The 16,452-nt window shown below is 39.7% G+C and overlaps 3 protein-coding genes across 3 annotated transcripts; 2 read left to right on the top strand and 1 right to left on the bottom strand.

The window, feature by feature from the left end:
• Positions 1 to 324: 324 nt before the first annotated feature.
• On the top strand, positions 325 to 2,376 carry LOC111865998. The gene is made up of 2 exons (XM_023854467.2): positions 325 to 481; positions 1,604 to 2,376. Exons 1-2 carry the CDS (start codon positions 349 to 351, stop codon positions 2,326 to 2,328), a joined length of 858 nt encoding a protein of 285 aa, XP_023710235.1. The 5' UTR covers positions 325 to 348; the 3' UTR covers positions 2,329 to 2,376.
• On the bottom strand, positions 474 to 2,748 carry LOC111865997. Its single transcript, XM_023854465.2, has 2 exons — positions 2,396 to 2,748; positions 474 to 1,541 (listed from the first exon to the last, which is right to left on the bottom strand). Exons 1-2 carry the CDS (start codon positions 2,689 to 2,691, stop codon positions 632 to 634), a joined length of 1,206 nt encoding a protein of 401 aa, XP_023710233.1. The 5' UTR covers positions 2,692 to 2,748; the 3' UTR covers positions 474 to 631.
• A 1,669-nt stretch (positions 2,749 to 4,417) lies between these two features.
• LOC111865999 (histone H3) lies at positions 4,418 to 4,899 on the top strand. The gene has a single exon (XM_023854468.2). The coding sequence runs from the start codon at positions 4,449 to 4,451 to the stop codon at positions 4,857 to 4,859; it is 411 nt and encodes a 136-aa protein (XP_023710236.1). The 5' UTR covers positions 4,418 to 4,448; the 3' UTR covers positions 4,860 to 4,899.
• The last annotated feature ends 11,553 nt before the right edge of the window (positions 4,900 to 16,452 follow it).

The raw sequence follows: 16,452 nt of genomic DNA, 5'->3' as shown, positions 1-16,452 counted from the left end.
AGCGCAAGTCCCATATTCCACGATGTTCTGCTTGTTTAGCTTAAATTTTTGTTTCCACTATTGTGATATTTAGCATGAAATCTTGCTACTCGTGGCTCGTTTTAGCAGTCTCTTCATATTCCCCCTTTTCCTGAGTAGGCTATTCATGACTGGACTTCTAAGAAATGGGTAAGTGTGAGGCTGCCGGAGATCATTTAAATGCCCGCTGCTGTTGCGCGGTTAAATGTTATACGCTATTGTCATGACTGGCCAGGACTCATCCGGTTGAATTTCTTGCCAGTCTTCGTGCGTCTCGCTCATAAGTCACACGCGCTTTAATCGGTTTCATGTGTAACATATTGTTGTAATATGGATGTCGAGAAACTGATAATTCTAGTGAGAAGTAGACGTGAAATATATGACACAAAGGACCCAAACCATCGAAATAAAGACTACATTGCTAGTGTTTGGAGAAGCATAGCAGAAGAATTACAAACAACTGGTACGAACTTTTTATTTATATTATTTCATGTACAAAAATTTATGAACTTGTGAACCAATTGTTGGTTGTAGTAGTATAATTTGTCAGGTAGTTAAAATAATAATATTATTACAACCTACGTAAATATTAAAAGTGACAGACTGCACATAATTACGCACATTTGCCATCTTGCCAAGGCACAGAACCGACAGGAGAGAGAAAATAATCCTTCAATTTGTCTCTAATTTTTACTGCTTCAATACTTCCTCTGTGATGTGATGTAGGCGCTAGAGATCTTAACTGAGGAATATTAACATTTTCTTCCAGAAAGTTATTTTCTAAGATAGAGTCATTGTCATTTCCTCTTTGACGTATATAATTATGTAGTACACATGCACTTCTTATTGAACCTTCTGCCAATTCAACGTTAGTGGCAATACTCGTTTGGAAAATTCCAAATTTTCGTACAAGTATTCCAAAAGCACATTCCACTGTGCGACGTGCTGCTGATAATCTATAATTAAATACGCGTTTGGAATAATGAAGATCTCGTCGAGCGTATGGTCTCATGATGTTAGTTCTCAGCGGGAAAGCCTCATCGCCTACTAAATAAAATGGCATCACTACGTCAGTACCAGGAATTTCCTTAGGATTTGGAATATTCAATCTTCCATCTAGGAAAGCTTTGCCCATTCCCGATTCATTGAAAATTGTACTGTCATTGTCCCGACCATACGCGCCAACATCTATCATGATAAAATTACTATGAGCATCAGCAACTGCCATCAAAATAATAGAATGGAAATGTTTGTAATTATAATATTGTGAACCTGCATGGGGTGGGCATTTTATTGCACAATGTTTACCGTCTACACTGCCAATACAGTTAGGCATTTTGCACACTTCATTAAACGATTCTGCACTTTCGTTCCATCTTTGTGTTGTAGGAACAGGCATACATAACGGCTGTAGAATTCTCCATACTGCTGAATTCATTTCTGTGATTATATAATGGATGGTGCTTATTCCAATACGAAAAGCGTAGCTTAGTGACGTAAATGTTTCTCCTGTGGCCAAATACCTAAGAAGAAAAAAGAAATATCATTCCATTGGGGTCATATTTTATTTGTATTGTCTTTTCAGATAAGGAGGCCAGATTTAAATGGCAGAATTTGAGAAGTAATTATATGCGAGAAAGAAGGAAGCTGAGTACAATACCATCTGGTTCCGCCGCAGATAGTTCAAAAATAACTTGGCCCTTCTTCACCTTGCTCTCATTTTTGGATGTTAGTCTCAGCCACAAGAAAACAACGGGAAACGTTCCCAACACAGAAAGCGGAAGTATGGAAGAAGAGTCGCAGCAAAATACTGAAGAAGAAAGTCATGAGGCTGGAGAAGAAGAGAGCCAGAATGTTTCTAAAATTAATGCTACTGAAAATTTTGAGTCACAAAATACGAAAGATACTTCCTCAGAGAATAGAAAACGGAAGAAACCTGGAGCATCTGGACAAGATTACATCGATAAGATGTACCTGAACATGCTGGAGAAGGTGACCACTAGACGTCAAGATGATGATGATCCAGATTTCATGTTTCTAAAGAGTCTACTTCCTAGTATTAAGAAACTGGGGCCCCTTGAAAATCTAGAGTTCAGAGGGGAGGTAATACAATTATTGAGACATAAATTAACATCTGCGTCCCCTGTTCAGTTTCCCTCCAATCCATCTTCTGTTCAGTCAAGATATGATCAATATTCTCGGTCATCATCATCACCTGGGGCCTATTCTGAGTTCTCCATCCAGACAGATCAGCAGGTAGTTAATCAGCCATTGTCTCAAACATGTGAATTTCAAAATTATCAGCTTTGAGCCATGCCTTTATACTTCTTTTCTCAATAAAGAGTAACAAATAAGCAAGTATTAACTTTATTCTCACCTGAGATAAACAGCTAATCGTTCCTGTGGTGATATAGAAGCTCTGTAGTTTGTATTTTGTTTCACTATGTAGTCATGCAACATATTTTCTAGCTCATAGAATCTTTCACTACTCATTCGAAAGTAGTTATAAAATTTCCTTGGATCATTTAATAAATCTGGAAACAGATGTTTGAAAGTACCAAATGCATCTCTCTTCATGTTAATAGGATGAATCCAAAACATTTTCTTTCGCCTTCTTTCCCTCCTCCTCTGCAATCTTCTAAGTATAATAAACGCAATCATTTCCACGTCCATCTGACCAGGAGAAAGAATGATCACTGACTGACAAAGACATATTCAGTATGAAACCTAATGACTGGACTGGCGTTGACGTGACTGGACTGGACTCATTCGGTGCGAAAGGACCCTTAGAGAGGGCACCCCCACATCTTGAGAAAAGTGTCGTCATGAGCAGACCGAAGGTGACGACTATGTGCTAGGCAGAAAAATATAAGATTTGGCTTGGGAAAGTATTTCTCCTGAGACGGGGTGTGGATGCTGCTATGCAAGTCTGCCAACGTTGATAAAGTTGTAAAGTTGATAAAGACATAAACCTGAGGGTATGGGAAAGCGAAGTGACCTATAGCCTTGCCAGTTCATCTTCGAAAAGAACAAGCAATATGCAGGGACATTGTCGTGTAGCAACAGCCAATATTTCCCTGCTCTAAATGTTTCGCCAGGGGATATGCCCAGTTTCTGGCAGAGCTTGTTCGTTGTTCAGACACCCCTTCAGTACATAACAGGCCGTAGACCGGCTTAGACCCTTTGCAGACTACTGCCTCTTGCTGTGAGAGATGAACCAACAGGCCATCATTTCGAGCCTCAGTCGAACCGCTGTAGAATACAGTAACAGAACAAGATATGTATACAGTGACCGTCTAGTAGTGCACTCAATTTTACCCGCTACTTCACATGTTTCGGCCACAAAGTGCATATTTGTCAACTATAATAAATTTACACTCACTAAAACTTTTTATTCATCTTAACTTACGTGTGGCTCTTCCGCTATGGGGGGGTCTTTCTTATATTGTGTAAACCGTGTCTTGTGATGTGTTCCAGCGAGTGTTGTAGTGTAGAATAATTTTATACATATAGTGGCAAGTAATGAAATAGATTAGCGTAATTAGGGCACCTGATGATGGAATTATGTTGCCGGAACATGTAGAAATTGAGCGCACTACAAGACGACCACTGTATACATATCATGGTTGAAAATCGGTGCAACAAGACGCTAAAATAAAAACATTAAGAACAAGATGACATGGAATTTGATTTGTAAACAGGAAACCATCCTTTGACACAATTGTTGGTCCTGAAAAGGACCGTTTTTGCTGCGTAACTCGTTACGCGCCTATCATATGAAGCCTCTAACCTCCAAAGCCATACAAGGTACGGCCCTGTCTCTTCAAAGCATAGACCACATCCATTGCAGTCACGGTCTTCCGCTTAGCATGCTCAGTGTAAGTTACAGCATCCCGTATAACATTCTCCAGAAAGACTTTCAACACACCACGCGTCTCCTCATAAATTAGGCCAGATATGCGCTTCACGCCACCCCGACGAGCCAAGCGTCTAATAGCGGGTTTCGTAATTCCTTGGATATTGTCCCGCAGAACCTTCCTATGCCTCTTCGCCCCACCTTTACCCAAACCTTTCCCACCCTTGCCACGACCAGTCATATTCACAAACTCGAGCCTTCGTTGTTGTTCTGGTTTGACATGGAATAACTCGCTGGGCCCAGATCCCGCTTCTTATAGTCTGTCGTCTATTCCAATTACCCAATCGGATTTCAGCTCCTCAATCAGGTGGAGCAAAATTGCGCAAATAGTCTGTCGTCAATTCCAATTGGCCAAGTAAGTTGCGTGAGCTCTGCTCTTGCCCAATCGAATTACGCTCCTCAGTTGGGCGGAGCAAACTTGAGAAGGCAATGCCAATAAAAGTGGGCAAAATTTGTGCCCCATATTCACTGTAAGTTCTGCTGTCTAGTTGTTGAGTGGTATAATTGTGGTAATATGGCTCGTACGAAGCAGACTGCGCGTAAGTCAACTGGAGGTAAAGCGCCGAGGAAACAATTGGCTACCAAAGCAGCGCGGAAGAGTGCTCCAGCTACTGGTGGTGTGAAGAAACCCCACCGTTATCGCCCTGGTACTGTCGCGTTGCGGGAGATCCGCCGGTATCAGAAGAGTACCGAGTTGCTAATACGTAAATTACCCTTTCAACGGCTTGTTCGTGAGATTGCCCAGGATTTCAAGACTGATCTGAGATTCCAGAGTTCGGCAGTGATGGCGTTGCAAGAGGCTAGTGAGGCCTACTTGGTTGGTCTGTTTGAAGACACCAACCTATGCGCAATCCATGCAAAGCGCGTTACCATCATGCCTAAGGACATTCAGCTTGCTAGGCGCATCAGAGGTGAGCGGGCATAAATTCAAAAGAATATAAAACGGCCCTTTTCAGGGCCAAAATTCAATCGAACAGGAGTAAGTGAGGAGTCATTCCTAAATTGAAGCTACCGTGACAGCAAATGCGAGTAAGAACCCAACAGATGAATTCGACACCTTAATGTCAATTCCATTTCCGACTATACGGTGGTCATATCCCAGAAGATTGGACTAAAGGCCGTTGTAGGGTCTTCGGTTTTTTCATTGGTCCATTTTGAGACAACCAGAGTGCGTCATCTTTGAAACGCAATCGTTACAGCGAGTTTACGTAGACTTAAATGCACTGTATTGGTAACTATTGCTTTTTTTATTTTTCATACTGGTGGTTTTTTCTACTCCTCAAAATTGTGCATTGTAAAGGTAAACTAAAGGCGGGTTCAGGCTGAGGTAACCGCGCCGCACGCGGCCCGATCGCATTCTACAAGTAGTGGGTAGTTCAATCGCATGCGGCAGCCGCCTGCTGCCTTTGATCGATGCTGTTCCTCAGTTCTGGCGAGAACACGAATACTGCACGTGCAGCGCGGATAGCCCATGAGGTAAGTCGTTGATAATAAATTTTATCGCCCTTTCCTGATAGTATTAGAAGGAAAATACGCTTGTATTACTAAAAGTTTTTGGATCCGGCAACTGAGAAACATTTACATCATGGTTGAAAGTGAAATACCCACTGAAGGATTATAATGTTAATTAGATTGGCCTTAGTATATTGAATCACTATTGATACAGACTTCAAGTATAGACATAGTGAACAAAACTAATAAATTTTATTGGACGTCTGGTCTTGCTGTCGTGGGCTTCGGGTACACCCAGGGCCCTCCTTGATACGGCGGCATTATAGGTTTCATTGTAAGCAGGGTGGAGTCTTCTGTTGACACAATGTACATCCAGGCTACCAGCGTGACGTATATTACGGCAGCGTTCCAGATCATTGCAGTAGACCTGGTTTGAGCGCTGGAATACAAAAATTAAGATTAAGCAAAAGTCATACGAAATCATGGAAATTATTGGTCAAGGCGAAGCCCGACATAGGAACTATAAGAGGCTTAAACTTGGCGGCGGTCAGGCATACACCCGTTCAAGTGACTAGAGTGCTGAGGTAGCGAATAATACTAGAAATAGGGCATAATCTGCTGTATCGAGCCTGGACTAACAGATGCCTTATATATATTGTACATAGAAGTACTGAATAAGTGCGTATTTGTAAATGTATGTAAATACACACAGTAGGCTTATTAATACAAGCTGCCACATGACCGTCAGTTGCAACATGACTTTGACTTTGACTTTCATGTGCAATACAAGAACTGTAGTAAACGAGAAGCACTGGATGGTCAGACGAGTAAAATAATCCCATGATAATTAGCTCGGCGCGGCCATTTTGAAACCAGTATATCAGTGGTGGAGGAAATGACTGCCTAATATCAGTTGACGATGTCATGCCAGTATCTATCGCGGAAGAAATAACACTATCCATAGTTCTGATATGGATACCTCTAGCGAGTTATACACGTATCAGTTTAGATGTCACAGTCAGTTGACGCAATGGAAACTGCAATTGACTTTAGCGCTTAACCCATCTGTAATGCATATTTGGAGCAGTCCGCAAGCGCAAAATTTTCTGTATTTGAGGCGACGGGAAGAAGTTCCATGATTCGACCCTTATAATGACTCGTAATTGTTACGCTTCCCGCTTCAGCATAGTTCCGTATATTCCCTCGAATGGAACCATTATATTTGGACTTAGGTTGGTGTGTGACAATCATATGAACTCTAGCTAGAGACAGGCAATTTGGTTTCATTAAAAGGCAAAGAGGACCGAAGAGGAACACAATTGTAGGGGGAAAATGGGAGCCTCAAGCGCCATCCAATTACACATGTGACCCCTTTCCGTAGGCGCAGCGTAATGGTAGCTTGCCCCAGATTTTCACACAACATTGCGCGTTAACCACAGTAGTGAATACCATCGCCTGACCTTGAAGAACCCGTATGACACGTCACTGCGACGATGGTGAGACGAGGCTCACACTCCATTGAAGTCGTGCTCAGGGCCGGGATTCTTCAGAGACAGAGTGCATAGTTTATGTTAAGCTACCTGATTTCCATGTTTCTGGTGGAGCAATGAAAATCATGCGCCGCTGAGGAAATGAACAGAGATGCCCGGTTCGATTCTCGAGGCCTCGTCCTACATAAAGGTTCATGGATTCTCTTCGACACCTCCATGCTAATCAAGTTATTGTAACTTCACCGTTCGTAGACAAACGTGCCTTTTCTTCTACTCTACATAAAGGATACACTTCTGTCAACGTCTTTACATAACTCACTCAGACAGTTGATTCTAGCTGTAACGTTCCTGATTCGTATTCGGAAGTTGTACGGTTCGAATATCAGCCGGAACCCCGAGTGTCCTGATGTAGGCTTTCCTCCGTTTTCACAATCTTTCAGCGGAAAACCGGAACAGCTTACTTTAAGGAGGCCGTCTACTATCAAATCCATAATTCATTAATCAGCCTAAAAGTCTGAGCTACTGGCGGCGGTGTTAAATATAGCATAAAAAATTAGTAACAACAAATAACACGTGGATTCATACTCGTATAAGGAATAAAAAGAGGGAATATCTGAAAGACAAAATTGGTGAGCGTGCAACGAACAGTAAGAACAAGAGGGGTTACCAACTAGAAGTAACTTAGTGAAGGATGAGAACGGTGATCTACTTGCAGATTCCCACAACATTTTGAATAGGTAGAAGAACTATTCTCTCAGTTAGTGAAAGTACATAGGGTCAGTGATGTTAGGCAGATACAAATACATGCGGCTGAGTCATTAGTAACTGATCCTAGTCCTTTTGAGGTTTAAATTCCTATTGCAAAATTTAAAATGTATAAATCGCACAGGTAGTGATCAAATTCCCGCAGAACCTCATAATGAGGAACTTTATAACTTGTGCTCTTATCCGAGTATAATTACAATGATCAAGTCAAGGAGGAATAGATGAGCAGGAAATGTAGCACGAACGGAAGAGAAGATGAATGCATATAGAATATTGGTGGGAAAACTAGAACGAAAGAGAGCACTAAGAAGACCAAGACATAGGTGGGTGAACAATATTAAAATGGATCTTAATGAGGAAGCATGAGATGGCATGGACTGGATTGATCAGGCTCACGGTAGGGACCAGTGGAGGGCTCTTGCGAACAAGGTAATGAACCTTCGGGTTCCATAAAATGCTGAGAAGTTCTTGAGTAGCTGCACAATTGGCAGCTTCTGTAGAAGGGCTCAGCTCCATGAGTGAAATAACCAGTGCTATTGCACTGAGTGTTCAGACATGTTGAGAGCGTTAGAGAACATAGACTCTTTTCATCACGTACGCCAGTGCGCACAGCGCCATATTTTATCCCATTGAATGGAAAATATACGATCATAGAACATGAACATTTAGTTCTGAGGGAAACGTTTCGTTCTAGTGTTGTATCACTCACCTTGACACAGCTGGCAGGACGTTAACCCAGAGAAATCAGTCTTTCAGCAGATGGAAGACTAATTTCGTACATGTGAGCTGTTGCATTTAAATACCTCTAGGTCCGTGTTTCATGCGGGTCAGAGAAAGCCAGACCCCTATCAACACAGTTACCTCTGATTTAGTACAATGTTACAGTCACAGAGATGTGAGGGGGGCTGTAGCGTGAATTTCCTTGGGAGCCAGCCAACGGGGAACCCAGTCGATGGTCGCCGGGGGTCAGAGACCTGGTGTGAGCGCTGGAATATAAAAATTAATGAAGATAAAACTCGGGGGGTCTACTTCTCTCGTGGGTGTCTACCTCCTGAGTCTTGTCGTACTCTAAATGGACGAAATATTCCATTTGTAAATAGTGCAAAATATCTAAGTGTAATCTTCGATAAGAGAGTGACATGGAGATTGCACATAGAAACGATCGAAGCCAAGGCCTTCAGAACATTCATTAGAGTATATTCCCTATTCAAAAGTGAGTGATTGAGCGCTAACACTAAACTGACCCTCCACAAAGCTCTTATTAGATCTGTAATGACTTATGCTAGTCCCGCCTGGGAGTTTGCGGCAGCATCTGAAAACAAGGTTCTCCGCACCACTGGCAATTTTCCATGGTGCACACCGGTCAGCGATTTGCACATGGCATTCAAAATCCCATACGTATATGATTACAAAACAAAATTATGCAGGCAACAAGCAGAAGTCATACGAAATCATGAAAATGAGAATGTTCGCTTTATTAGCCAAGGTGAAGCCCGACATAGAGGCTTAAACTTGGCGGCGGTCAGGCATACGCCCGTTCAAGTAACTAGTGTGCCGAGGTAGCGAGTACTGCTAGAAATGGGGCATAGTCTGCTGTACTGAGCCTGGATTCACAGAGGCCTGGTATACAGGTTGTTTCACGACTTTAGGGCATAAATGCAGGAGGTCATTTCTTAGGTCTTTGTGATAAAAAAAAGTTCATATAAACATGTGTCCGATTTTGGGAGGTTACGGAGATATGACCGTTTTAAACTCAGATATATGGTAACGATTAGTGACAATAAACGGAACAAAATAATAAACCAGCATAATATATGATTAAAGTATGAATGTAAAACTAACTTCGTGAAATTACCTTTAATTTGAATTTATTGGTGCTTAAAGCTGATTTTCGAAAATGCCACCGCCGGCCGCAACACAGGCTGCCGCTCCGTTGTGAACCGCGCCGGACATACTAACCCACCACGCCTTAGGCACATTTCAAGCGTCGAGATAACGAGAACGCTCTGTCTGTAGCTGGCTAAAAATAGCGACTCGCCAGCTGACAGACGCGGTTCACACGAGAGTGTGTAAGGGAATTAAAAACGGTCATAACTCCATAACCGTCCAAAATCGGACACATGTTTATATGAACTTTTTTGATCACAAAGACCTAGGAAATCACTTCCTGCAGTTATGTACTAAAGTCGTGATACACTCTGTATATAGTAGTATATATGTGTAGCGCCATCTGTGGAGTAATGTTCAGGTTTCAATCCACAGATGGCGCTACACTGTTATTTAATATTTTCTTAATTCTCGCTAATGTAGCTTGGCGTCAAGCGATTACAATCCTGCATGACCCTAAGGGCGGGTATGGGTGAGCTGCCAGGCTTCCACGATCTCATCCTCGGTGACTGGCGCCCTAGCCCTATATAATGAATTTTTGGAGGAGCGGCTTGTCACAGCAGAGTATGTGAGGTCGTAAGAAACTATGATGTTACGTTGTTTACTTCACTTCGTGGCTTTCCATGAGGTTCTAGTCAACTGATGGCGCTACAGTTATTATAAAATTCTTGCTAACTCTCGTTCATAGAACTAGGTCTGAAATGAATAAGTCAAAGTCACCCCCTAAGGGCGGGTGGTTGGTGGGCGGACGGTGGGCCGAATTTTTTTTTCTTTTTGATCCCATGTGGATTTTAATAAAACCCGCTTAGGCGAGTGTCTTAATGAGCGGCCGCAAAAAAAAAAAAAAGCAAAAAATCATCCCTCACCCCGGTCCCTCCCTCCTCCTTTACCCTATCTCTTAACTTCTTTCCATTTTTTTCCACAAAAATCCTACTGGTTTTGAACCAGGGACCTTGTGAACACTAAGCTGATGTCTTACCCCTAGACCACCAGCACCACTGAAGTTTATTTTCTTTTATCTTCCTAAGTTACATCTTCGGTTATAATTCCAGAAAAATCAATTAACTTACTTTCCAAATCACAAAACTATAGTTGGTCTCGATACTTCGAAGTCCCCTTTACTACGCCGGTGTTTTACCAATGGGCCACCAATGCCACGGAAATTTTTTAGCTTTAATCTTCGTCTTATGTTACATCTGTTGTTATAGTTACAGAAAAAATGTTATTTGTATTTTATTAAACTTTCGTTGGTTCCGAACGCTGCAACTCCGGTACATAAGGCCAGTGTCCTAGCCATAGGCCATCGATGCCACACAAGATGTTCTGCCTTTAATCTTCCTCTTATGTTACATCTCGCTATGTAATGCCATAAAAATCTAATTATAAAAATCCTGCCGTTCTCGAACCACGACCTTTCCTATACAACGCCGGTGCCTTACCACTAGACCACCGTAGCACATGTTACACTAACTTCTGCGATATTCCTATTTTACGGCTTTATTTATGGATGCAGAAAAATCATATTTATTGATTCACTTTTCAATTTCTATTGACAAAAGACACCGCGGTCTCGAACCCCGTACCTCCCCAATACTACGCCAGTGTCTCACCCATGTATCACCAGATCTACACAAATTTGTTACCTTCACCTTCCTCATATAGTAGCACTTGCTTCCTACATGCACAAATTGATAGCATACATCAGGACAAAGTTCATTGTGCCGTCTCCCTGCAAACAGCTGCTCATTGCCCGAAGAAATTACCATTTCATGGAACCCGCGACCTCACTGCATTGTTCTCACAGAACTCTTTGAGCCTTATTCTCAGTTAGACGACTCCTGCGCGAGCTTCCCGGGTCTCATCATGTGGGATTTGTAGTGGATACAATGTGGCACTTGGGACAGATTTTCTCCAAGTACTTCGATTTCCCCTGCCACCTTCTTTCCACCAACTGCTCTACAATCACCATCATCTAGGATTGGTACAATAAGCTACAACTAGCCAAAGTGCCAAATGGTCTCACTCCAATAAAAATAATAATAAAAGAATCCTGTCCACACCCCGCCACCTTGGATCCATTTCTCCCAACATCCATCTAAATACTGTATTTGTATTCCCAGCATNATAAAAAAAGTGTGGAGCAGAATCAGTATTAGGATTGAATGTGGGTAGGACTATTTATGTAATTTCTTTACCTATTTCATTTTCGTTACACTGTTATTCACTTCTGTTGTTATAGGTGTATTCCTTCTCTTGCTTTTGCCATATAATCCTACCTGTACTGAACTGGTGAACATAAGATTTTCAATAGTAACTGCAATTCTTAAATATATATATTATTAATTTTTGTTATATAATCGTATCCAATACTGAACTGGAATATGAATAGATACCAGATATTCAGTATTTATTACATTTTTTTTTATAAGATATGTTACTTTTGCCATATAAAGCTTTCCATTACTGAACTGGAAGATGAAGATATACCAGATTTTCAGTATTCATTACATTTTTATGATACTGTCATGTGTTGGGTGTATAATGCGACAAATAAATATGAACTAAGACTGTAGCACCACCTGTGGCTTGAAACCTCATGGAAAGCCACGAAATGTAGTATCTTAGTTTCCTCTTATTTGCAGAAACTAAACTTGAAGCAATCTTATATTGAATAAATTACAGTACAATAATGAATCCCCATAAATGGCACATATTTTCCCCGTCTGATGCCAGGCTTATATCAATAGTTACTTACCACTAAATGGTGCCAGCTTTCCTTGTTACTCCAGCAGTGCCTGGTGAGCTTAATGTGATACCTGATGCTACTATATATCTGTTTGAAGTTCTATGTAAAAACTTGTACATGACAAAACTAACAGCATTGGATCCACTGCAACATGCAGTCCGGTAACGAATATAGATGAGTTTTACTAATGTCTGATGATGGTCATAAACGACAGAAACATGTAACAAAAAATCACATTTTAATAAACTAACTGATTTTATTGACATCTGAGCCTGCCAGTTACTTACCGGAATTGTAGAACTGTTGTGATCGACGGACAAATTTACATAGTAATGACATAAACAACAGGATGCAAAACATACGAATGAACATTCTTACAGTCCATTCTTAGCAGCATGTGATTTTGAAAGAAACACAAACTACGCTCATTTCATTTGAGAAACGGTTTCTTACAGTTGCTGTACTCAACAATTCAAAAGAATCAACAAGATGAAAGAACACTGTGCTTTCTTGTAACTAGTTTTCTCCAAGTAACCTAACTTCTTAGTATTTCATGTTGATACATAAAGTACCAGCAAAAATGTATCTTATAAAAAGGAATTACAGCCTGATGAACTCTTGAATTAACAAATGATTCCAGGTGTTAATGTGGACAAAACCTATAATACCAGTAACAGCCAATATCTCATTTGTGCCAGAAATCTGCATATTTAGAAATTCAGTTACAGAACGATGATGTGAAAAAGGCAAAAAGAATTAAAATCCAATGTAATGGCATATTCAGAAGCAGGAAAAGGAAGATGACCAGGAATTCTCTCTTTAACAACTGGCAATCAATCAGCATTACAAATGTTATAAATTAATACACATCCTAAAAAGCCACAGATGTTACAAGAATGCTAGAGTACACATGGTTTTATTATAAAAGTAAAAGAATTTATAATATAATTCTCATTGTTACAGATGTAACTATTCTGATGCAAACAACTAACAAGAACACATAATCACACATTAATTTACACATGTAACAGTACATACAACATGAGCACTCTACATCATTCTGTGCCTGCTGCTATTGTCAGGAAAACTGAAGCCACAGTTTGATGCTTGAGTAGCTGGTATATTATCGCTGTGCTTTTGTTACTATAATTAAATCATAAAGTTGCCTGATCCCTGAGTGATTTGTCTTTCTATGGCATTTAAAATAATCCTAAATTGCTTGTATGTTTTAAATGAATCATAAAATTTGGGGCAGCATGCTTGTCTGTCACACAGAAACGAAATGAACATTTTCTTCTATATCTCTGCACAAATGCAGCCAATTTTACATAGAATGAATGTATTATATCATCTGTTCAATATATAAAGATGAATTACAATACTTTTAACAGTTAAACATTTAAAAAACAAAACAAACTTTACACATACTAAATAGTAGCACATTCAAACTGGCACATTAAAAAAAGCTACTTCATCACAAAATCACATTCTTTGGCATTTAGCTAAAATGAATAAATGATTTATGAATGCAAATGCCCAAACAAATACTAGAACTCAAACAAGCGGTACATACATACAGAATTACAGAATATTTTCCATCTCATTTCAACAAATTCAAGCTTCATTCATTCCACATCTACCTACAGTGAACTGTACATCTCATTCAAAATAGGTCTAAGAACACATAATAACAAAACAAATTTCTGATATCTTAATGATTACTGTTTATTTGGGTGTGCATGGTGTATCAGAATGTTTTAGTCATAAAAAGCTGATATAATGGGAACAAAATAAACAAACTAAAACATCAACTCGCCAAACACTGGTTTGCTGATGCCTCTAACAATCACAACAGACTAATTTTAACATGGAAGCCAAGGCCTGTTTTGCCAGAAAAAAATGGTTGAAATTTTATGTCTGTATATTTTCCTGCAGTTACCAGTCAAACTGATCATGATGGAAAAAGACAGTGTCTACTCTGTTCTAATAAAGTTATTTCAACTCTCTTATAGCGATTACAAAACTGACTCCTTTTACAGTTTTTGAATTGTTATGTAATGAAAGAATAAGAGAATGCAAATTAAAGTAAAATCTCACTAATTCAGATCAAATGGGTGAAGAGGTGGTCCAAATTATAGGACATATGTAAATATTTTAAGTCACGGTTCATAAAAATAAACAAATTTGTTGCAGTCCACAACATTAACTTAGATTGTATCAAGACATAAATACTGTTACGATGAAATGAAAAACAAAATGTTATAAAGATATTTATGTTCAATACAAAACTGAACTTAATTCAGAAAAAACTAGATACTATATTTGTACTCTGATACACTATACAAGAAGCAGGAAACTGTCATTAAATTCTAAGTCATGAAAAATAAAAATTTCAGAGGGTCTGGGTTACTGAGGTTTTACTCTAAATCATTAACCTTTATTTTCCAGGAGGGAATATTATTTATCCAGAGGTATGATGTAAATGGTCAGAGGTGTTGAGCATATTCAAATACAGAAGACATAAAAGCAGTTACTGAAAATAATGAGTAAGGTAAATAGCATCCTCCATCATCATAATCACCCGGGGCAGGCTACAACAGGCCAATCAGTGGCCGGCATGCCGAGTGGACCCAGTTGGTCTCCACCCCCCATTAAGTGAATTAAAAAAAAAAAAAAAAAGGTAAATAGCATGTGAAAGATAACATTATAAATGAACATATACACTGATAAATAACTTTCCATTAAATACAGAGGAATTAAGGCAAAGGATGTAATGAATCACCATGGATAGTAATAAATGGTACTTTAGAGACTGTGTATTTATCACTCCAAATATAACGCAAATAGTGCACTGTTTACTGGATTAAATGCCATCCAAAATGATGTATACTTAACCTCAATTTGAGGTTCTCACAGTGATGCCTATGAAGACATCTAGGCATTTCAGTTGGAAGTTCACTGGTGCTTAAGAGGAATGCACAGTCTCCACCTAGAGGACAATGAGTAACAGAACCAAAAGAATCAGCAAGAATAAAGTGGCAAGCAGAGTGAACCATGTGTGGAAAACCAGGATCTAATATAGGCCAGGAAGACCTCAGAGAGAGCCAACGGGAACACACACTGCATGCACATGGTTTGCTCTGCTTGCCACTTGCTTCTTGCTCATTATTTATTTGGCACACTCTTCAACCCTGTGCTTTCCACTGAAACACTCATGAATTTCTATCGAACCACATGACACTACACACCAGAAAAGAATATTTTTCAATGCATATCTAATTTTCAGGAATTATATTAGCTGATACAAAAACTTCCAGTTTTTTCTACCACAACCAAAATCTCATTCAGGCATCTAACAATTTCTTAAACAATGAATAGTTTCTTGCAAATTTAGGTTTTTATTATGAATTAGCATCTTGGACATTACTCACACTCAATTTCATTTTCAGTTTGTCATAAATGTAATGTGGAAAACATTAATATTAATAATGATGATGTGTACATAAAGATATAGAGCAAATAATGATTTTGTTCTCTTCCTACAAATCAGTATCTTGTGATTATCACAAATTTTGGCCAGAACACTTGAAAGACCTAGGCATTGATGGAAGAATATTAAAATGGACCTTAATGAAATAGAATGAGAGGGCATGGACTGGATTTCATCTGGCTCAGGACAGGGATCAATAGTGGTCTAATGAACCTTAAGGTTCCATCAGGGAATGGAATATCATGAACAACTGTTCTTCACTTCTCAAGCACTCTGCTCCATACTTAATCATAAAACCTTTTCAACATGCACACAAGAGTACTATTCAGAGGTGTGTAGCTGCACTGTATTTCATGGACTCAATAGTATAATCCACAGACAGCAGTTACTATGTTTGCAAAAATAATTTGACCCTCAAATCTGTAAAAGTGGTTTCAGGAGTGTCATTTGTCTGTATTTGTGCACAAATCTTGTCCCTGAATAAATCAGAAGATTTTATTTTTATAATTTATATATTAGAAAGATGAGGGATCGTGTGGTAGCACAGTTGGTTGAGACACTATGCTACAAGCCAGATCACAGGCTTGATTCCTGTTGTCACTGGATTTTTCAAGTGACCTAGTCCTGCCAGCTGCACTATGACCCTGGGGTTAACCCAGCCTCTTAGCAGAAATGAGTGCCAGGAATC

The sequence above is a fragment of the Cryptotermes secundus genome, unplaced genomic scaffold, assembly GCF_002891405.2.
Source record: "Cryptotermes secundus unplaced genomic scaffold, Csec_1.0 scaffold72, whole genome shotgun sequence".
NCBI lineage: Eukaryota > Metazoa > Arthropoda > Insecta > Blattodea > Kalotermitidae > Cryptotermes > Cryptotermes secundus.
The sequence above is the reverse complement of the archived record's forward strand: the minus strand, read 5'-3'. Positions and strand labels throughout refer to the sequence as shown.